Source organism: Pleurodeles waltl, chromosome 2_2 (assembly GCF_031143425.1).
Source record: "Pleurodeles waltl isolate 20211129_DDA chromosome 2_2, aPleWal1.hap1.20221129, whole genome shotgun sequence".
Taxonomy (NCBI): Eukaryota; Metazoa; Chordata; class Amphibia; order Caudata; family Salamandridae; genus Pleurodeles; species Pleurodeles waltl.
In genome coordinates this window covers 1,181,157,233-1,181,180,461 of record NC_090439.1, presented here as the reverse complement: position 1 = coordinate 1,181,180,461, position 23,229 = coordinate 1,181,157,233, and the positions used below count along the sequence as shown (strand labels likewise).

The following is a 23,229-nucleotide window of genomic DNA, read 5'->3' as shown; positions in this document are numbered from 1 at the left end:
CCAAATACTTTTTTCAGCAACGCTGCTGCAAAAATTACACCACAGTTAGCAGGAAGCTAGATCTTGGTTTACAGATTGTGCTTTATGTGATTTGCTGCAAATCATTCAGTAGTTTTTGAGATATTAAACTACATGATTAGTGGGTCTGAGGCACTCACGTGGGAGTTCCTCAAACCCAGTTTTTAAAAATGGTGTGTTCTGTTAGGCTCAGGGAGCTTTTTCCCCTGGGCCATTTCACTCCTGTGTGAATCAGACTCCAGCGGGAGCGAGCACTCTGATTGGCTGCAACAAACACAGGAAAAATGCTACTGTCAGGACTGAGAGACTTAGGGGACGGTTTAGGACTCGGCGGATGGGTTACTCCGTCACAATGAGACCAATGGGATTTAGATTTTGGCAGACGGGCTATCTGTCACGTTGTGATGGAGTAACCGTCCGCTGAGTTCTAAACCATGCCCTTAGTCTCCTGTCCTGAAGTTGTAAAAATTAACAATATAAGGGTGTAAGGTTGGGATACCTTGGTCTCCTAGGCCCGGTGTGGGTGCCAAAATGTTTTGTTTAATAAAATGGCAGTTTTTACCATGATACCGGGGACTCCATGGGGTTGCAGCAAATACAACAAAATAGGAGCTACCATTTTTAAAAATGTATATATATGCCCTCCACCTCAGCCCATTTTGAGCTAACCATAAGGCTCTTCAGATGAGGCCCCTACCCTCCCCCCAGTGTCTTGAGGCTCTTACGGGTGAGTAGTCACGCTTTACAAATACTGATTGATTGACTGATTGATTGAACTATAACTTGCACCCCTTTCCACTGTTTATGATCTTCCATATTACATCACTCATGACATGATCTATGATATACATGATGACGTCACTGATGAAATAATCCAAACGTCTTTTGTACACATTATTCAATGACATTAGAGACCTGAAGGTAAGCACAGAATAGCTCAGAATAATATGAAGCATCATTAATGCCATGAGAGATACAACTCCTATCAAGCATGTGTTATGTGCAACATTGGCCCTATAGCATACAGTTCATGGTTAGCATAGTTCACATTAATAATCAATCGCACATTTATGGGAATAGTGTTAAATTTGTATACAGCTGTTCAAAGAAAGTGAAGTTCCTCAAGATACAAAGGGCCTAATTTAAGGAAAGTGGCGCTGTACCCAGAGCAGCACCAGTTTCCTTGTGCCCCTAGATCCCCCCTAGCGACACCATGTGTGACTGTATCTTATGGAAACTAGCTGCAAAATTTTTGATGCTAGTTCGGAGGTTTCAAGGACTAATGTCAAAAATGTTGATGCTTATCCTGCAAAGTCCATTTGGGACCGTTGAAATCAATGGGGTGCCTCCTTTAACGCCTGCTCTCAGTAGGAGTTAAAAATGCTGAAAAAAATGACACAAAATAATCTGTTTACTCTATGAAGAGTTTACTCTCTACTGCACTGTTTGCAGACAGTGAAACATGCATTGTAAATACACCACAGAGTACTACAAAGTATTTAGTAATGACAATGTACACTCAGTAAGTCAGCCAATCAAACTTTATTTAGCATTAATGTCATAAAGGTGAATCATAGAACATTTCATAGAAAACAATACAGATGGCATTAAATAGGGCGAGACTACAGATCTTCAAATAGATCCCAAATGACTTCCACAAAACTGTAACTCATGCCTTTGTCACCACCAGACTCGACTGACAATGCCCTGTACGCCAGTGTTGTGCAGTCATTTTAGTTATAGCTCCATGCACGTTATTTTAGCACACTAGGCCTGCCGCTGTGCACTTTAAACCTAGATATATTTTATTCAGCTTAGTTTATTATTATAACAATAGCCACATTTGTGGTCTTGTTTTATTTCTCTCTATTTAGCTGTTCTTTGCCTTGTCCAGCACTGTGGCCCTCATTCTGACCTTGGCGGGCGGCGGAGGCCGCCCGCCAAAGTCCCGCCGTCAGGTTACCGTTCCGCGGTCGAAAGACCGCGGCGGTAATTCTGACTTTCCCGCTGGGCTGGCGGGCGGTCGCCTTCAGGCCGCCCGCCAGCCCAGCGGGAAAGAGGCTTCCACGATGAAGCCGGCTCGGAATCGAGCCGGCGGAGTGGAAGCTGTGCGACGGGTGCAGTTGCACCCGTCGCGTATTTCACTGTCTGCGCAGCAGACAGTGAAATACATTTAGGGGCCCTCTTACGGGGGCCCCTGCAATGCCCATGCCAGTGGCATGGGCACTGCAGGGGCCCCCAGGGCAAGCTGCGCCGCCTTGGAGGATTCAATGGGGCGGCGGTACACTGGCGGGAGCCCGCCAGTGTTGCCGGTCCGGCCGCGGTCGGAATCCCCATTGGAGCACCGCCGGCCTGTCGGCGGTGCTCCCGCGGTCCTCCGCCCTGGCAGTCTTTGACCGCCAGGGTCAGAATGACCGCCTGTGTTCTTAAAAAGACATTTTGTTCACTCTGTGCTTCTCTCAAGGCTGCAGTAAGATAGGTTGCCCGTAAACGTGGTAACGCGTTGTCTCTGGTATCCAGAGAAACATACACATCCTTACGTAGAGACATTTTCTCAGAACATCAGCAGTTTTATTATAAAAACACTTCCCTGTCCCATACACGTTAGAGGGAGATTCCAGCCAGATGACCAATACTATATGCTGATTGCTGAATGCTTCGCTACAGCTGCTTATGCAGACTTTAGGCCCTTGATCAGGTATGAGGCATGATGTCTTCCCAGGGGAACCTAAAGGGCAGAACTAGACCTTAACATGTTGTTCTCTAATATAGTCTAGGTGGGAATTATAGTAGCAACTCTAGTGACAATATATAGCGTTATTTTTATGCTTTACTCTCCTTGTCACAATTTTAATCCTTTCATGCTTTATCGTCCTGGTTATTGCAGTACGTGCTTTATTATTTAAGATGCAGTTGCTTTATTACAATCGTATTGAAACAAATAATGCCTCTAATTGTCCTTGTAAATGTGAGGCTAATGTAACTGAGAGAAACGGATGCAATCGGAGTGACCACGATTTCACTGAGGAGTCAATTGTGTCATGCGCTCGGCTGCTCAATCATCCCTGCTCTAGGGTAGAGATGAGACACTGCTAGTTAGCCAGAGCGAGACCCGGATGAGGCCGACAGGTGTCACCTGTAGTGGGTTTAAACTCAGTTCCCCACACCACAGGCCATTCTGCCTCTCAAAACCAGTAGTCTCATTAGAATAATGACAGCATATGCAACATAAGAAACACTCAGAAGAACCTGAAGAAACTACAACACATCCAAAATGCCTCAGCGAGACTCATCCTGAACATCCCCCACCACGAGCACACTACCAGACACCTAAGAGACCTCCACGGGCTTTCCATTGAGAAAAGGATCAAGTTAAAACTCATTGTCCACACATACAAGGCTTTTCATGACATACAACCCACCTACCTCACACGCTGACACTCAACAGGCACTAGCCACTGTAGCCCACATATGGAAGACCTCAGCTGGAAGAAGAATGTTAGCATACCTTGTGGCAAAGAGCTGGAACACCCTGCCCCTTCACCTCAGACAGTCACCATTGTTGCCTCAATTCAGGAAGGACCTTAAGACCTGGCTCTTTGACTGAAGCACAAAGGATGTAAAATCATGGCATAACTGAATAATAATTGTATAAACAAACCAATTAAACCTTCACAAAAACATTTAGGTAAAGCTAGAAAATGCTGATGAATATACATTAGAAAAAATATAGACTGAGTGTACTTGATGATATCTTTCCTAAGATGTATTGACCCTCCTATGAAACTAATAACAGCACAGTAAACCTCTGCCCAACCTTGCTGATGTAAATACAAGATGCTCTTTTTGTACAATTTAAAATTTAAAGGATGTAAAACTGGGTTAAAAATGGAGTTCACACGGACTGGAAAAGAGGGCAAAAAATAAAAGATGGACTGTACTTTGTTGTGAGCAATAATGACAAGGCAAGGGCAATTGGGAAGGTTTTTAAACCATGCTTTTTGTGGGAGCTATAAGAAAGTGTACGGAGGCCAAATATAACCTGGGTAATAGAATCTGTACTGGGGGTTGTCTGCATAAGTTACTTTAAAAAACTCCACTTTTCGTCTAGGGGATAATGTGGAGTAATTTAAAAATGGAAAACCAGCACATAGGAATGGTGCACATAGTCTTCTATGTCATATAGAAATTGTCATGCTGACATGATTTTGTCTAAATACTCAAGGCTGCAACTATGTAGAATCTTTGCTCATATTGGAAACCTTTTCTGCAGAACTAAAACACCTGCATGGAGCATACTGGTTGCAAGTTAACAATTGTCACATGCACACAGAGTTACTCCTGAATACAATGATTCATAACTTATTCAATAACCTCCACACATTTTTGATGCATTAGGAGCACATGTTTTGTAAACACATAAACCCATTAGCTGGACACAGGCTGTGCACAATTAGGTAGAAAAGTAATATGGTAGTTACCCACCACTATGTAAACTATAAAACAAAGTCGCACACATCGGATTATGTCATCAGTGATGTAATCAATGATGTCATCAGTGATGTGATCAATGATGCTATAAATGGTGTCATAGAATAAGTAATGGGTGATGTAATATATGAGGTCATAAGCAGTGCATGGCGGGGGCCCAAGCTATAGTTAGTGCTTTTAACTGTAACTGGTGAATTTCTGTGATATATTGAGTTCAAAAAGTTAATGTTATCACTGACAAATTCACCTAAGCAAAACGTTAACTTAACCTTTGTTTTTTTCAGTGAGTGAATATGTGTTAACAATACTGGAAATCATGCAGCAGCTTTAGGTCAAGTTTTCAAATAAGGGAGCCCCAATAGGTTCCTGCAGCCAGGGCAGAAGGGGCATCAGCCAGCACGGCTTCCAGCAGTGGTACACTTTATTGATCATGAAAGTGAAAGAGGAAATATTGACCTCCTTTCAGACATGGGAAGTTGGGAAAATGGCACTCAGAACATTGGATTAGATTAATTAGTTTAATTGTCAGGGTTATACATTCCATCTATTATAATAATCTCAAAGGTTGAATTATCTTGCTCAAAGCTCGCCAACCTCTTTTCGTTCCTTCCATCCCATCTTCCTGTTGACAGCTGCTGTGTATGTTTAATTATTGTTTTTTACAATAGAATTGTATTTTTCCGCAATGGTGGGCATGTTATCATGCTAAGACAATAAAATACAAACATAAGTGGAAGTAAGGGTGGTATTTTTCACAACAATCATTTCAGTTTCTCTATTGTTGTGATTTCTGTTCTAGATAAATAATTACAAGATGACTTATTCAAATGCCCTCTACATTGCCCCCAACAATCAAAGTGGGATTACAGTCGGCAGTATCCTGAGACTCAACTTCTCATGTACATATAACATGACAATGCAGATCAGCCTGCTCACGGCGCTACATCCTATTATCGGGTAAGTGTTGGTGGAAAGGGCTGAGTGTAAAAAGGAAACACTGCATATAGAGCCATTATTATTTGTCGATATTGTTTATGTTTTTGTTACCTATGTGTACCCTCTTTACGTTGTTTTAATATGGAGCATTTTCTATGACAATGTAGGCACAGTGATGTATGTGAATGGCAGGGGAGGGTCTTCCCAGATATCTAGAGGCAGTACTTTTCCAAGAGTCGCAGCCAATAATGCTGCCGCTAAATCTTAAATGAGAAGAAATGGACAAAAAATATTGTGGTGGACTACTCTTAAACAGACTTTGACTAGACAAGGTCAGCATGATGCAACAGTGAATATGCAGTGCAAAAAAACGAAATGAGAATTGCTCAGATACCTCTAAACCCACATCAACCATCCCTCAGTCTCAGCACTCAGCCCCACCCTCTTCAACATCTACTGGTCACCCCTTGCCAACATAGTCAGGTCTCACAGACTCAATATTATATCCTATGCGGACGACACACAACTCATCCTCTCCCTCTCTGAAAACCTCAACACAGCAAGAATCAACTTTCACCAATTCAAGATCAGCATTGCTAATTGAATGAGAAGTAACTACCTCAAGCTCAACACAGAGATGACTGATGTGTTGATCTTCGGCGTTGATAACTCTTACTGGGATGACTCCTGGTGGCCCACAGAACTGGGTCCCACTCCAATCCCAGCTGAGCATGCCAAAAATCTCAGTATCATCCTGGAAAGCAAATTCACGATGAGGTCCCAAGTTAACGGAGTGTCAGCCTCCTGCTTCTTCATCCAGTGCATATATAAAACTTTCAAGGGGCTTCCCCAAAACCAAGACACACCATCACTCAAGCCCTCATCACCTGTCGACTGGACTATAGAAACACCCTCTACATGGGAATCGAGGCCAATCAAATGCAAAGACAACAGACCATCTAGAACGCAGCAGCAAGACTCATCCTGAATCTTCCTAGAAACACCTATATAGCCTCCACCTCAAAAACTCCACTGGCTCCACGTTCAGATGAGATGCAAGTTTAAGCTCCACACCTGTGCATTTAAGGCCCTGCGTAACCCTAAACCCACCTAGATCAGCCATTGCCTGAGATTCCACAAACCCTTCAGACACCTCTACGCTGTCTCCCTTGCAGTGGCCCATACCCTTAGCATACAAAGCAGCAGTGCAGGACCACGCTCCTTCTCCTACTTTGCAGCAGAAGCCTGGAACAGTCTCGGTCTGTGCCTCAGGACCTCCCCAGCTCTACAGGACATCTGTAGGATGCTGAAAACTTGGCTCCTTGACTAAGACCATGGAACCTGCCTGTGTCTGCATACCTCCATGGGTGACAAGTTGTGCTCTAAAATCAACTGATTAATTGATTGATTGAATGATCCCTCTAAAACACCAGAATCATATTCAAGGTAATATTTCATTTAGCTGCCCTGCTCACAAGGATTTCATGAGATGATATTAACTAATGCCGATACTCTAGAAGGAGAAGCTGCCAGTGCAGTTGGGGTATCAGTAGTAGTCCAACTTTAGTTCCAAGCTTGAACCATAAATGGATCCTTAAGGAGATGAGTGGCTTTTGTATTTTTCAGGAGTGTTGTCAGAGTATGGACTTTCTGATAAAAGGATGGAATTTTATGGAATCTTTGGCAACATTGATGTTGGTCACAAAAACATTCTTGGAATTTGAGGTAGGTTGAAGATTTACAACTGAACTTTCAGTTGATCTTGTGCTGGGATAATGAAGCAAGTACTCAGAAGCTGAGGAGTCCCCTTTAGAGAATGTCACTGCCTTTGTTCAGCAATAGTTTGAACAGTAATGTGAAAAACCTTGACATTAATCTCGCCAACACTGAAAAATGCAACAGCCATTCAAGTCTTGAGAAAATGAAGTGGCAACATTGAATGAACAGACTGGATCATCAACACGATTGTGGATAATGGTGTTGTTTTGTACATTTTTCACTTCGACAGTGGAGAAGAGTGTGATAAAAAGAGCTTGCTCTTTATGACTGTGAACGTATTGGAGCTATCTGTGATCTCCGAACCTAAAAGAGGAATGAGCAATCTTGGAATGCATCAATAGCATAAACATAGATATTTTGTGATGATGTCCATTGTGGTGTTGATGATGGTCCAAAATTAAGGGAAAGCACATCCGGATTAAACCAAAGCCTTTGATGTCTTACTTACGATATTTGACATTGACCTGAAGTGTTGACGGCACCATGTGATGTTGATTTCTTCTAATATCTTTTGACTCCTTTGCTCTAGATCTCTCTCAAGGAGAGTGTTTACGAGTTGTTGGATCTGTTGAGGCTGCCCTTTTTTCTTCCTTCAGTTTTTCTTGGATCTCACATGTTCCAGATGTGCTCTCAATCTGAGGTGTTCCTGTCTTTAAAGCAATTTAAGACATTTTTAGCAAAATGCACACTATTTGCCAAAATAACTAGGTATTACCAAACCACACACTTCACTAGCTGCTTTCTTTCTCCCACAGAAAGAGCACCTCACAAAAACTGAAGACAACTGTAGAGGAAATATCTTGTAAAACAGGTTCTCTTAGTAGAGGGGAAGTCAAGTGTGAGAAAGTAGCCTCTTTCTAGCATGGTTACCCCACTTTTGGTCTGTTTGTGAGTGTGTGTCAGTGTGGTTTTACTGTGTCACTGGGATCCTGCTATCCAGGACCCCAGTGCTCATAGATAAAAACCTATATGTTAGTGTGTTTTGCCTGTCGCACTATGATCCTGCTAGCAAGGACCCCAGTGCTCATGGTTTGTGGCCTAATGTGTGTGTTGTCAGTAGTGCTTGACTGTGTCACTGAGGCTCTGCTAACCAGAACCTCAGTGCTTATGCTTTCTCTGCTTTTAAATTTTGCACTGTAGGCTAGTGATTTCATTTACCAATTTTAATTGGCACACTGGACCCCCTTATAAGTCCCTGGTATATTGAACCTAGGTACCCAGGGCATTGGGGTTTCAGGAGATCCATATGGGCTGCAGTATTTCTTTTGCCACCCATAGGGAGCACAAACAAACCCTTGACCAGGCCTGTCATTGCAGCCCGCGTGAAATAACGCACACGTTATTTCACAGCCATTTCCACTGCACTTAAGTGACTTTTAGGTCACCTATATATCTAACCTTCACTCGCTGAAGGATAGGTGCAAAGTTACTAAGTGTGAGGGTACCCTTGCACTGGCAAAGGTGCCCCCACATAGTTCAGGGCCTTTTCCTGGGACTTTGTGAGTGCGGGGATGCCATTACACTTGTGCACTACATAGAAGTCAATACTTATATGTAGCTTCACAATGGTAACTCCGTACCATGGCCATATAACATGTCTATGATAATGGAATTGTCCCCCCGCCCAAGTCTGGTATTGGGGAGCCAATTCCATGCATCCTGGGGGCTCCACCATGGACCCCCATTAGTGCCAAACCAGCTCTCTGAGGCTTGAACTGCAGCTACAGCTGCTGCCACCTCACAGACAGGGTTCTGCCCCACCGGGGTCTGAGCAGCTCAGTCCCATGAAGGCAGAACAAAGCAGAACAAAGCATTTTCTTCTGAGAGCAGGGTGTTACACTCTTTCTCTTTGGAAATAGGTGTTACAGGCTGGGCAGGGTAGCCATCCCCAGCCTCTGGAAATGCTTTGAAGGGTACAGATGGTGCCTTCCTTGCATAAGCCAGTATTCACCGGTTTAGGGACCCCTTGTCACCTGCTCTGGTGTAAAACAAGACAAAGGAAAGGGGAGTGACCACTCCCCTGTCCATCACCACCCTAGGGGTGGTGCCCAGGGCTCCTCCAGTGTGTCCCAGACTTCAGCCATCCTGCTTTGCAAGGTGTGGGGGCACTCTAGAGGGCTCTGAGTGGCCAGTACCAGCAGGTATCATCAGAGACCCCTCCTGATAGGTCCTTACCTGATAAGGTAGCCAATCCCCCTCTCAGGGCTAGTTAGGATCTACCCTGTGGGTTCTCTTCAGATTCTGCTTGCAAGTTTCCTTCAGGAATCCTCTGCACCTACTACTTCATCCTCTGACCTCGAATCAACCACAGCCTGCTCCAGGAACCGCTGAAAAAGGGATACTTTTCCTCTGTAACTTCAGCTCCAGCCAGGAACTACAACAGTTTCCACAGTGTGCACGCTTTGGGGACTCCCTGTCTTCATCCTGCACCAGAAGGACCGAAGAAATCTCCTGTGGGGTGACGGAGTCACTCCCCTGCTCCAGCAGGCACCTTCTAAGATGACAACTGGTACCCTTGCACTCCTCTCACAGTGACGAGCGTGCTCCTAAGGACACAGAGGTTGACCTCATCGACATAGACTGTCCTGAGGTCCTGCTGATACAATTTGGAGGAGGTAAGACCTTCCCTTTCCTGAGAGTGACGGTTTGTAAAATGCCTTCATGCACAGCAGGGCCCAGGTCCACTTCACTCCATCCTGCGATGCTCAACTCGCTGAATTGTTCTCTGGCAGCGTGGGACCTTCCTTTGTTCTGCTGCACGAACCACGTTTTGCACCTCCTTTGTCCCCATGTCCTGGGACTCCTATGGGTGCTGTCTGGCATTCTGAGGGCTCTCTAATGTGCGGAGAGCCCCTCTCTTCCTCCTCAAACAGAGGTGAGGCCCCCAGGTCCCCCCTGGGTCCAGCCAGCGCCATTTTGATGCAAAACACACTTTTGTCGTAACAAAGGCTTGTTGCGACTTCTAACACGAAATGATGTCTGCATCCATCTTCACGTCGTGGGGCATCTTTTGCAACATGCAGTAAGCCGCTGGCATCTTCCTAGGGTGCATTTCTGCAGTCTTCACCTAACCTGGGACTTTGCTTTTTCACCCTCTTCTTGGTTGGCAGGGGCTCCTGTCCTTCTTGGAACTTCTTTCGACTTCTGGACTTGGTCCCCTTCTTTTGCAGGTCTTCAGGTCCAGGAATCCAGCAGTTGTTGTTTGTAGACTTGGTTGGTTACTACAATATCCCAATCACAAGTGTAGTGTGTCCTAGGGAAACTTGCAGCACTTTACTCCTGCTTTTCTGGGCTCTGGGTGGGTAATTTACTTACCTTTACTGTATTCTAACTCTCCCAGCGATTCTGCACACACTACACTTGTCTAGGGGGGAATTCATGATTTGCATTCCACTTTCTTAGTATATGGTTTGTGTTGCCCCTAGACCTATTTTCTCCCATTGCATTCTACAGTATTTCCTATTGTTTGCACTGTTCTATGACTATTTACTTGTCTAATTTTGGTGTCTAGTGTATATATTGTGTATAATACTTACCTCTAGAAGGAGTATTGTTTCTAAGATATTTTTATTACTGTGTCACTCAAATAAATCCCTTTATTTTTAGTGACACTGAGTATTGTCGTTACTTGTGTATACGTACTGTGTGACTATAAGTGGTATTGCATGAGACTTGCATGTCTCCTAGTTTAGCCTAAGCTGCTATGCTATAGCTACCTCAGTCAGCCTAAGCTGCTAGAACACTACTGCATTCACTAACAAGGGATAACTGGACCTGGTATAAGGTGTAAGTCCCCAAGGTACCCACTACAAACCAGGCCAGCCTCCAACATCAAGACATAGGGCCTCATTATGACCCTGGCGGGCGGCGGAGGCCGCCCGCCAGGATTCCGCCCTCCATTATACCGCTCCGCGGTCAGAAGACCGCGGAGGGTATAATGAGTTTTTCCCTGGGCTGGCGGGCGGTCTCCAAAAGACCGCCCGCCAGCCCAGGGAAAAACTCCCTTCCCACGAGGATGCCGGCTCGTAATCGAGCCGGCGGAGTGGGAAGGTGCGACGGGTGCTACTGCACCCGTCGCGTATTTCACTGTCTGCTACGCAGACAGTGAAATACTAGCGGGCCCTCTTACGGGGGCCCCTGCAGTGCCCATGCCATTGGCATGGGCACTGCAGGGGCCCCCAGGGGCCCCACGACAATCCCTACCGCCATCCTGTTCCTGGCGGGCGAGCCGCCAGGAACAGGATGGCGGTAGGGATTGTCAGAATCCCCTCGGCGGCGCAGCGAGCTGCGCCGCCTTGGAGGATTCTTACGGGCAGTGGAAAACCGGCGGGAGACCGCCGGTTTTCCCGTTCTGACCGCGGCCAAAGCGCCGCGGTCAGAATGCCCAAGGGGGCACCGCCGGCCTGTCGGCGGAGCTCCCGCCCCCGTTGGCCCTGGCGGTAGAGAACCGCCAGGGTCAGAATGAGGGCCATAATTTGCTGTCCTATAAATGCTTTTCTGAGAACACTTTCTCTAAACAAATGGAGGTGTGAGAATCTACAGGTATTCTGGGATCCTTCTCTCATGAGCCAGAACAAAAGTTATTTCTTGGACAGCATAGTTTATGAAATCAGAGAGGGAGATAGTTAAGTGGATTAACAGGATGCATGACAATTCTAAACAAGCAAAGTGACAATCCACCTAATGTTTTCCTAATTATTAATAATATACCTTTTTCTTTATGTTTAACTATGAAATACAGTGTATAATTCTTGATTAAACAAAAGTGGATATCTTTTTGCTGTGAGAAAATGTGTCATCATGCCTGTGGTGTTTCAAAAATGAAGTATTGTTTCTAATTCTTCAATAAAGGAAAGTGGATTTCTTGTTTGTGTGAGAAAGTATTTAGTTCTGTCTGGTCAACACCATTTTTATCCGGCTCATATTAAAATAGTTGAATTGGTTGACTTTACATTGCTCTTCAAAACTTTCCATGATTCCACAGGATATGGTATAGGAAATAAGCGAATGGCGAGCAAATGTAAATGTGTCACCTGTGGACATCTTCTCTCATCTACTAGACGACTACCAAATCATGGCTTCAGGCCTACCTGTGTAGTTTGACACCTGCAGCCTTTAAACGTGTCTGCAAACCTGTCTAAATAATCCTTTTAAAAGGAAAGAATCCTTTTTTTGTTTAACATTACACAGGTCGCCCCTAAGTGGATGTGGAAGTCCACAAGAGGCATGGGGAAGATAAGCCTTTTGTTGCCTGTGCTTTTTATATTCAGTTTTATCACCACCCAAGGGGGAGGAAGGCTGGTTTTACTGGTGTAGCTCAGTAGGAGGGGACTGCTCATTTTCATAAACATACCTCTGTCTGGGGCAGCAGCAGCCAAGGGCAGAGGGGTGTTACCATTTTGGATCTACCCCAACACAGTGCACTGTGGGATCGGTTGTAGTAAGTCAAAGAGGAAGTCAAAAACTACTTTTGATAAAAAGAAAGATTAGTTCTTAGAGAAATTATATTAGGAACAACTTATCAATACAAAGAGCTTGACATTCACTCACCCTTCTGGCTGAAGTAATCACCACCAAGGAATGCAGCTTCCACAAAAGATGGTGCATGAGCTTTCAATATTGTCTCCAATGGAGGCCATGTCTACCTGGAGAGAATCAAATTCCATTCCCAGGCTGGAGGAAGTCTTCTAACTAGAGGAAAATCTTTCTGAACACCTTCTAAGAAACCTTTAATGAATTGCACAGTAAAGATGAATGCGTGAGAAGGGGACTCACGGTGATGGCGAACAAATACGCTCACATTGAAGAAAAGTATAAACCAGCGTCGGCCAGAAAAAGAAAGGCAGTACCCCTCTTCCTATGTGCATGTCTGCTTTCCTATTAATATACAATCTACAGATCCGCCTCCACTCGGATGCATGTGAAAACTTTGTATTGTTAGTCCTTTTTGGCAATTTTGAATTTCATGAAAAATCTGTGAGTTGCACATATGGTCACCTGAAAGACGCATCTTACAAATGTAGACTACATATTCAATTTCTATGCTGAACATGACAATTTGATGGAGAGTTAACATCCTGAACATTTCCCTTTTTCACCAATTTGTTTGCATATTTTCTAATTAAAAATGGGCTGAATGTCTTGTTTGGAATATTTAATCTAATCGGAGAACGCATCTTTTTCTACTGATGCTTCAGAACTGGACCTATAGTTTCTTTTTCCAATAGTGTTGCGTTCTTTAGCATCAGAGGCTTCAGCATTGAAGGACCTGAGCCATTGAACACTAGAAGCAGTAAGGGAAAATGGTGCTACAGCACCCTCAAAATAATCAAGGTAGAATTCAGAAGGTGAATGAATATTAAAAATGCCTTTAAATGTTCTTATGCTGTGCTTTCAAAGACAGAAGCCAAATGCAGGCTATGTCTTATGACAAATTGCTATTCATTCTTTCAACATGCAAATTTGGAGAATGTAAAGTCAACTATCTGACAATCTTGGTGGGATACAGGAAGTGTGAAAGGAAAGGCTGTCAGTTTTTTGTCTAACACTTAACAACATGACATTTAATCCAATAGAGAACTAGTTTTATAATACTGTGGTAAATGTTGTTTGCATCAAGGTCTCTTTTTCCACCAAGGACATCTGACAGTGCCAAAAATGTTCTGCGGTCTAGCATTATTTTTCATAAACTCCATTGAGAATAACAGTACTGTGTGTAAGAACTGCACGCAATAACTACATTGAATAACATCCTGGGTCTATTAATCAATACTTCAAATGAATAAATCATAAATCTCTTGATGTAATTAGCACACATTCTCTTGTACATATCCTGAGATCTCTTTTTTATTTATCCAGCACCGTTTCTCTACCACCAGTGAATGGCTCTGGACCAATTACCGCCACCATGGCCGCCTTTAAGTCGAATTCCTTTGCTGACCCACTCACAGAAGGCGACACCCTGACAGTCGGAACCCCAGTTTACATTGGTATTTCAACTTCATTCTTGGATGGAGACACATTTACCTTAAGGGCAGACAGGTGTGTTGCTGCCCCCAGCAACAACCCCGCTGATCTCGGCGTTGAACTAATTGCAGACGGGTAAGTGACCATTTCTCCAAACTTCTCTACCTGTCTTCCTCTTCAGTAACATATTCTCTGTCTCTGCAGAGTGGAATGTGGGTGCCACCATAGAACTGCAATGCAATTATTAGAAGACCTCGGACATCATTTAGGGGTTCCCAGTAGTCACATTTGTGACTTCTAGCTTGTCCCTTGTGACCCCTGGTACTAACCTTGCGACTTCTGTCATAAGAGATCCCTAGAGTAGTGTCAGGAATGCTAAGCTGGGCTTTCCTGAGCTTTTGTCTTTTAAGTATGCTTACCCCGCTTCCAACATTAACATGTTGCTTGTCATTAAAAAGATTCAGCACTGAAACTACACAGCACTGAAATAAAATGTTACCATTTGTGACCTGCGGGGCACGGGCTGAGCTATGTTTGCACCGTGCATCTTCAGCAAGAACCTAGAACAGTGGTAACCTGAAAATAATAGAACTTGCAACATCATGTATTGATGGTGATTGAGAAGTCCTGGCAAAAGGTGGCTCCATGTCTCTTGCTGTCTCTGGACATGTCAGGGGAGAGGGAAAATACAGCACAGAGTAGGGAGAAAAGAATTGTTGAAAGAGAAATGAGGGAGCAGCAAAGGGGAATGTGTGTGTGTGTGTGTGTGTGTGTGTGTCTGTGTATGTGTAAGTGTGAAAGAGAGAGAAAGAAATGGAATGATTAAAAAATATATGTAGGAGAGTTTGGAGAGATAGAGACAGACAGGTGTGAGAGAGAAAGACATAAGCGAGAAGGGTAAGACAGACAGGTAAAAAAGAGACAGCCAGCAGAGAGGGGACAGATGTGACAGACATATGACAAAGATAAATTAGAGACAAACAGCTATATGTAGGAGAGGTAGAGACAGACAGGTGTGTGAAAGAAAGAGAGAGAGACAAGGAAGACTTTTAAGACAGAGTACTAAAAAAAGACAGCTGACATACAGAGGGATTGACAGAGATGTGGCAGTCATATAGATGTGAAAGGTGCAATAGAGATATAGAGAGCAAACGGTGTGAGAAAAGGGCTAAATAAAACACTGCAGAGAGGGCACCAGGTGGAAAAGAGGTATTTAGGAGACAGATGAGAGAAGAAGTTGTAAGAAAGGTGACATAGAAACACCGGTGTGAGAGAGCTCAGAGAGAGACAGAGAAATAGGGGGTACAGGTGCCAGAGAGGGGATAGAAACAACTGAGTGGATAGGGACTAGACAGGTGAGAAATATTTCATAAAGAGACCACTGAAACAGGGGGAATTAATCTAGAGAGGTGATAGAGAGGAAACAGACAGATGAGAGAGGGGTGGGCAAAGGGACTGGTGCAAGGTAGATGATATAGAGAAGTGAAAAGGGGCAAGAGATGGTTGAAGGAGTGAGCAGTGTGTGAAAGGTGGGAGAAGTACTAAGGAGTCAGGTTTGAGAGACAAGTGAAAAAGACAATTCAGAGAGAGGGTGAAAAGGGAGAGACAGCTGTGAAAGACTTTGTTTAGAGAGATATCATGAGATAGGTGAGGAGGAAAAGAGAAACTGATGAGATACCATAGAGAGAGGGAGACAACTGACAGAGTGAGGGTTTATAAAGAGATAGGGCTTGATTACAAGGTTAGTGGTCTTGAAACAGCCAGCCTCACAGTGGCGGTCAGACCACTGCACTCCAGGCCGACCGCCACATTGCAACTACTGCAGTCGTACTGCCAAAAGACTGCCTTCTCTGACTGCAGTAGGAATTGTGGTCAGCCATGGTGACACTAGCCTCAGTGCCATCTTGCTGATTATGACTCCACTTTCCTTGGTGGTCTCACTGCCATGGAAAGGTTTTTGGAAAGCCAATGCTGATGGCTATGGGGGGGCCCTGCACTGACGACAAATATATTGTGGGCAGTGCAGGGACACCAAATTAGTTACACATTGACATCTTGTAGACAGCTGGCTCTGACTTAAGGACGACCAGACATCTGGCATCTGTATGAAAATAAAAGTGAGTGACACAGAACATTTCTGAGGGGTGTCTTTGAATAGGTATTGTGGATAGGAGGGTGAATGGAACATAAGGTTGGTCGCTAGTCTTCCAGACTTGTGGTGGTAGTCTGGATCACCACTGTTTGGGTCTGGGGGGGCTGGAGGTGCTGGGTAAGTCCGTGGTGTGTGGGTGGGTGCCTGCTGGGGTGGTGACTGTAGGTATGGTGAATGTGATGCATGTAGGTGTGTCTGTGGTTGTGATTACTGTGGATGTGATGACTGGGGTAGACGTCTGCAGGTATGATAGGTGTGGTGGCTGGATAAGTGACTGGTGATGTGGTGTATGTACGTGTGCCAAATGTTGTGTGTATGATGTTGGGGATAGGGAGTGTCAGGCAAAATTGTGCTTGTTGCTGTGTCTGCAGGTGGATGTGGTTTGCGTGCATGCCAGTGATGTGTTTTGTGGTTCTTATGTTTGTGTGTGCTAGCCTTGTCTGATGAGGTAGATTTGGACTGGGAAAGGAAGATGGAGGGGGGACGGAAAACAAAGGGTGACTGGCTGTTGTCAGTTTGGAGGCCAGAGCCCAAAGTTATCTCTGTAGGCCAGAGATTGCACTGTGAATGCCCTCCAGGAATGCATTGCTTTGCTGGATATGGTCTGTCAGTTCCTGGATGGCATTCACAATGGCCATCTGACCCACAGAGATTGACACCACTTGGCACAGCCCCGTCTCCTTAGCCTGCCAGCACTGATACTGCCAAAAGAAGGTGAAGTAAGGTCATAACATGTACATGATGACACAGCAATCACAACTTTGAGAGACTAAATATAACATCATGTCAAGCGGCCAACCGCATAAAGTGCCAGCAAAGTGCCAACATTATGTGCCAGTAAAGAACCATGCATGCCATCTGGAATCACAAAGGTAACACATGAGCTAATCTTGGTCTCAGATAACTAAAATAGCATGGATGAAGTGTAGCTACCACACTAACCATAACCCAACTAGGTGACCATTCCACTTCAAACTTGTGCCACATGTAAGTCATGTCACATGTATGACAGACAGCCATGCACCACAGACTGCTGTGAGGCACTAGCATCCAAAATACAATGGAGAAAACTTGCACCTGGTTTGACAATGTCAACCTACATATGTCCCCATGGAACCAGAAACCATCAATTGGATACCATCGTAAGGTACCCTACCAATTACACTCACATAAGGCTGTGCACACAACTAACTTGCACCAATATTATGTCTCTACAATAAGTGATGTTGGTAAGGAAAGGCAGTCAACACTGGTTAAAACATGCCATATCAGGATTAGGATTAGGTGACATGGAAACATCCCTGTCACAATAGACACACCTCAACAATGTACATCTCCACAAGTCACACCTTTCAAAAATGAGTCAAGGAAGAGGTAGTAGCAAGGTCACCCAGATGTGCACCACATATGGGTTTGCATAGAACAAAAATGAAGTCAGGTCCCAAACCTCATGAAGACATGTCTCCAGAATACACCCATGAATGGCCCTGCTAGGCCCTGGTTATCCCCCACCAATGTCTCACACCCATTTCCATGTTTGCATCTTAGTGTTGGTGTAGTAGACAACTGTACAACAGCATCTAATATACAATGGAGAAAATGTGCACCTGGTTTGATGATGTCAACCTAAACATATCCCAAGGCCAATGACAGAGGACAGTAACCCAAATCCTACTTACCTTTGGACTGTAACATTTGTCAGGAGTGATTTGTTGGTCGAAACTAACAACCGCCAGGGCAGTTAAAACAGGATATCTGAACATTAAACAGTCACATCTCCTCCATGCTGGGCATTTCAACTGAGGGTACACCATAGTTTAGTCCTAGTCCCCAGCTGCAAATGAAGCACCAATTGAAAACACATGACCCATCTACACCAATTTTAGCCCAGAAGATATGTGACACATAACACATGCTACATTGTCAGGGGGAGCGGTCTGTCACTCAATCACGTGTGAAAGGTTCAATCATGAGTTTTCTATGTACTCACCCCCTTATGACTGCTGTGCAGACCTCAAAAGCCCATCCAAGGTGAATCGGCCACTGCCAAAATTTGGGACATTAGTGGGGTCATTGTCTGACGGGCACTCCGTCCTTTTTGGAAGGACATCCCTATCTGGGCCTCTGTGTTCTTCCGGACCAGTGTCTCAGTCCTCCCTCCTCTTCCGACAGTGGGCGCTCCACCGGCTGTGAATCCCAGGGTCCGTACCTTCTTGGCGACCGCACTAGAAAAACTCTTCTTCCGATGGGCGTTGACCTGCTTAGATGCAAATGACAAGACAAAATATTATGTTCACAAGACCCATACAAAAGGACTGATTCACATATATGTCAGTGCACCTAGTTAATGACATCCTGTCCTGACCATCCTGTCCACCTTTGGCACATAGAATGCATTGGACTCAGAGATATGACTGCAAGCACTCCCTATTTGGGTGCACAATACATATCCCCCAGCTCATGCCCTGCACTGACCAGGTAGAAGAGCAACAACTTTAATGGGACATGAGCTAATCAAATGGCATTGACCAAGAAAACAATAGAACACATCTCACAAAGTGGCAGTTGACAGGTAAATCACACTGTAAACAGTGCACAAAAACATCTGCCACCTCTAAATGTCACCTGTTGCATGCAGTCCTGACATGTCACAGCAGGTCTACATACAGAACCACAGTGCTTGAACCTTCATTGAAGGGAGTGACATGTTGAGCACACAAAGAGGCAAGCCTGTCCATCTATGATACAGATGCAGGCACCTGCTAGTTCTGGTGGTGGTGATCTATTAGTTACATCAACATTAAGGTACATACATCCACACATGTGTGTTCACAAAACCTATAGTACTGAAAGAGGAACCGGGCACTGCATTGTACACGTTCTGCTTTATAACCATAACCGCAGAGTCAAATAGCATGGCATGTAACTCAACAGCACACTGCCTGCATATATGCAATGTCCAAAATAACCTGCGCCTGCACTGGACACATCAGAGCTGGATGAAAGAGACAACAGGGCTGTGGGATCAATGGATCTGTCATGGCTATGCGACACACATTGTCAGAGATTATATGAGTACATAAGTCACAGATTATGACCCTGCCCTAATTGCAATTCCCATAGTTATCAGTGGACATGGCCTCAGGAAGCTGCATATTGGCAGTAAGGCATGATTTGGCACCATCACATGCTGTCCAGGGATACAGGGAGTGGACACAGTGTCATACGTGTGGTGGAAATGGGATTTACAACGAGCCCGGATGCCCAGATATGGAGTGAGTGAGAATACTCAGGTCCCCTTCTCTACAGGTCCCCTTCTAGGAGGCATACCTACTCAATACACCATGCCCAAAAACATCACAGGCATCACCGTACATTATGTAGCCTACAGCCAATTTATATTGGCTGCCTATGTGCAGAGCGGATGGGCATAGTGAGACATTACCTAGCTTCAGAACCACAGTCCTACAAGGTCATATATGGCTAGAGATCACTGTGCAAACACAGAGAGATCTAAAATGGTGGCCAACCAACACATACAACATGCATTCAACCCTCCTTCTGTCAATGCACCACATGTGACTACACATTACAGACATCTTGTGGCAGAATTATGCTGGGATGGCTGTCATAACACCTCACCTAGTGTAGGAGGCTGGTCTGGCTTATAGTGGGTATCTGATGGTACCTACACCTTGTGCCAGGTCCAGTTCTCCCTTATTAGTAGATTAGTAGTATTCTAGCAGCTTAGGCTGATAGAGGTAGCTATAGCAGAGCATCCTAGGCTGAACTAGGAGACATGCAAAGCTCCTACTGTACCACTTATATCATATAGCACTATATCATAAGAATCACAATACTCAGGGTTGCTAAAAATAAAGGTACTTTATGTTAGTGACAATGTGCCAAAAATATCTCAGATGATACTCTCCCTTAGGAGGTAAGTAAAATACACAAACCAAAATCAGGTAAGTAAACAGTTAGAAAAGTATTGCAAACACTGTAGAATAAAATAGGATGCAATAGGCCTAGGGGCAACACAAACCATATATTAAGAAAGTGGAATGCAAACCACTTAGGGGCCCCAGGCCTAGTGTAGTGTGTAGAGGGTCGCTGGGAGTGTAAGAAAACACTAAGGGTGTCCAAGATACGCCACCCCAAGACCCTGAAAAGTAGGAGTAAAGTTACCCTACTTCCGCAGAAACACACTAACGTGATAGGAGATTCTGAAAAGACAGCAAAGCACTGAAGATGGGTTCCTGGACCTGAGGACCTGTAAGGGAAGGGGACCAAGTTTAAGAGTCACGAAAGTGTCCTGGGGGCCAGGAGCCCACTAATCCCCAGATGAAGGTGCAAAAGGGCTGCCTCCGGGTGGAAGAAGCTGAAGATTCTGCAACAACAGAAGATGGCAGGAACTTTTCCTTTACACAAAAGATGTCCCACGGTGTGCTGGAGGATGTAGCGATGTTTCCATGCAGAAAGACCGCAAGCAAGCCTTGCTAGCTGCAAAGGACGCAGTTGAAGAAAATGAGTGCTACCCGTGCCCAGGACGGACCAGGTGGTCCCCCCTTGGAGGAGGAGACAGAAGGTGCACTCTGCAACACAGAAAGCCCACGCAGAAGCAGGCAGCACCCGCAGAAGCACTTGAACAAGGGTTCAAGAAATCTGAGCACGGCAGTCATCTCAACACTACAAAGGAGGGTCCCACGAAGCCGGTGGTCAACTCAGCGAGTTGAGCACTGCAGGACAGAGTGCTGGGGACCTGGGCTGTGCTGTGCACGAAGGATTCGTTGCAAAAGTGCACAGAAGCCCTAGCAGCTGCAGATCATGCAGTACACAGGATTACTGTCTAGCATTGGACAGATTTGGACAGAAGGACCACTGGACTGTCGGGTCACTTGGATCCAGCTCCTGTGTTCCAGGGACCACACTCGTCAAGATGAGAAGAGACCCAGAGGACCGGTGATGCAGAAGTTTGGTGCCTGCATTAGCAGGGGGAAGATTCCGTCACCCCACAGGAGACTTCTTCTTGGCTTCCAGTGCAGGGTGAAGGCAGACAGCCCTCAGAGCATGCACCCCCAGGAAACAGTTGAGAAAGCCGGCAGGATTAGGTGCTACAATGTTGCTGATAGTCATCTTGCTACTTTGTTGCGGTTTTGCAGGTGTCCTGGAGCAGTCAGAGGTTGATCCTTGGCAGAAATCAAAGAGGGAGATGCAGAGGAACTCTGGTGAGCTCTTGCATTCCTTATCTGACGAGACACCCACAGGAGAGACCCCAAATAGCCCTCAGAGGAGGCTTGGCCACCTAACCAGGTAAGTACCTATCATGATGGGTCTCTGATGTCACTTGCTGGCACTGGCCACTCAGAGGCCTCCATTGTGCCCTCACACCTCTGCATTCAAGATGGCAGAGGTCTGTGCCACACTGGAGGAGCTCTGGGCACCACCCCTGGGGTGGTGATGGACAGGGGAGTGGTCACTCCCCTTTCCTTTGTCCAGTTTCGTGCCAGAGCAGGGGCTGGGGGATCCCTGAACCGGTGTAGACTGGTTTATGCAAGGAGGGCACCATATGTGCCCTTCAAAGCATTCCCAGATGCCAGGAGAGGCTACTCCTCTCAAGCTCTTAACACCTATTTCCAAAGGGAGAGGGTGTAACACCCTCTATCGGAGGAAATCCTTTGCTCTCCCTTCCTGGGACTGGGCTGCCCAGACCGCAGGAGGGCAGAAGCCTGTCTGTGGGTTGGCAGCAGCGGTAGCTGCAGTGAAAACCCCAGAGAGTTAGTTTGGCAGTACCCGGGGTCCATGCTGGAGCCCCGGGGATGCATGGGATTGGCACCCCAATACCAAATTTGGCATGGGGGGACAATTCCATGATCTTAGACATGTTACATGGCCGTATTCTGAGTTACCATTATGAAGCTACATATAGGTATTGACCTATCTGTAGTGCACGCATGTAATAGTGTCCCCGCACTCACAAAGTCCAGGGAAATTGCCCTGAACAATGTGGGGGAACCTTGGCTAGTGCCAGGATGCCCTCACACTTAGTAACTTTGCACCTAACCTTCACTAAGTGAGGGTTACACATATAGCTGACTTATAAGTTACTTAAGTGCAGGGTAAAATGGCTGTGAAATAACATGGACGTTATTTCACGTGGGCTGCAGTGGCAGTCCTGTGTAAGAATTGTCTGAGCTCCCTATGGGTGGCAAAAGAAATGCTGCAGCCTATAGGGATCTCCTGGAACCCCAATAACCTGGGTACCTAGGTACCATATACTAGGGAATTATAAGGGTGTTCCAGTGTGCCAATGAGAATTGGTAAAAATGGTCACTAGCTTGCAGTGACAATTTTAAAATCAGAGACAGCATAAGCACCGAGGTTCTGGTTAGCAGAGCCTCAGTGACACAGTTAGGCAGCACACAGAGAACACATTCAGGCCACAACCTATGGGAACTGGGGACCTGGCTAGCAGGGTCCCAGTGAGACATATAAAACACACTGACAAATGGGGTTTTCACTATGAGCACTGGGGTTCTGGCTAGCAGGATCCCAGTGAGACAGTAAAAACAGCCTGACATAGTCACAAACAGGCCAAAAGTGGGGGTAACAAGGCTAGAAAGAGGTTACCTTCCTACAACTAGACATGTGCATCAAACACAAGTTGGTTCAGGCAACACTCAATGCACCTTCACCATATTGTCTCAGGACTACAAACCTGTCACTTGACATAGTTACATGCCCATTGACTCAACCATAAATGAACACTGAGAGCACCTATAAGGCCTTGTAGACACATTCATACAAACTAGTCTTAAGCCTAGAATGACTAAAGATAACATAAGTAGTGGCCACATCCACAACGTACGCGACTGTCACTGCCAGCA

At 45.3% G+C, this 23,229-nt stretch overlaps 1 protein-coding gene across 1 annotated transcript in view; it reads left to right on the top strand.

Moving 5' to 3' along the window:
- Positions 1–23,229, top strand: part of LOC138283052 (uromodulin-like) — a 140,312-nt gene that overhangs the window by 75,477 nt on the left and 41,606 nt on the right. The window contains exons 10-11 of the mRNA XM_069221193.1: positions 5,309–5,466; positions 14,083–14,325. Coding sequence (XP_069077294.1) covers positions 5,309–5,466; positions 14,083–14,325 — 401 coding nt within the window. The remainder of the gene's footprint in view (positions 1–5,308; positions 5,467–14,082; positions 14,326–23,229) is intronic.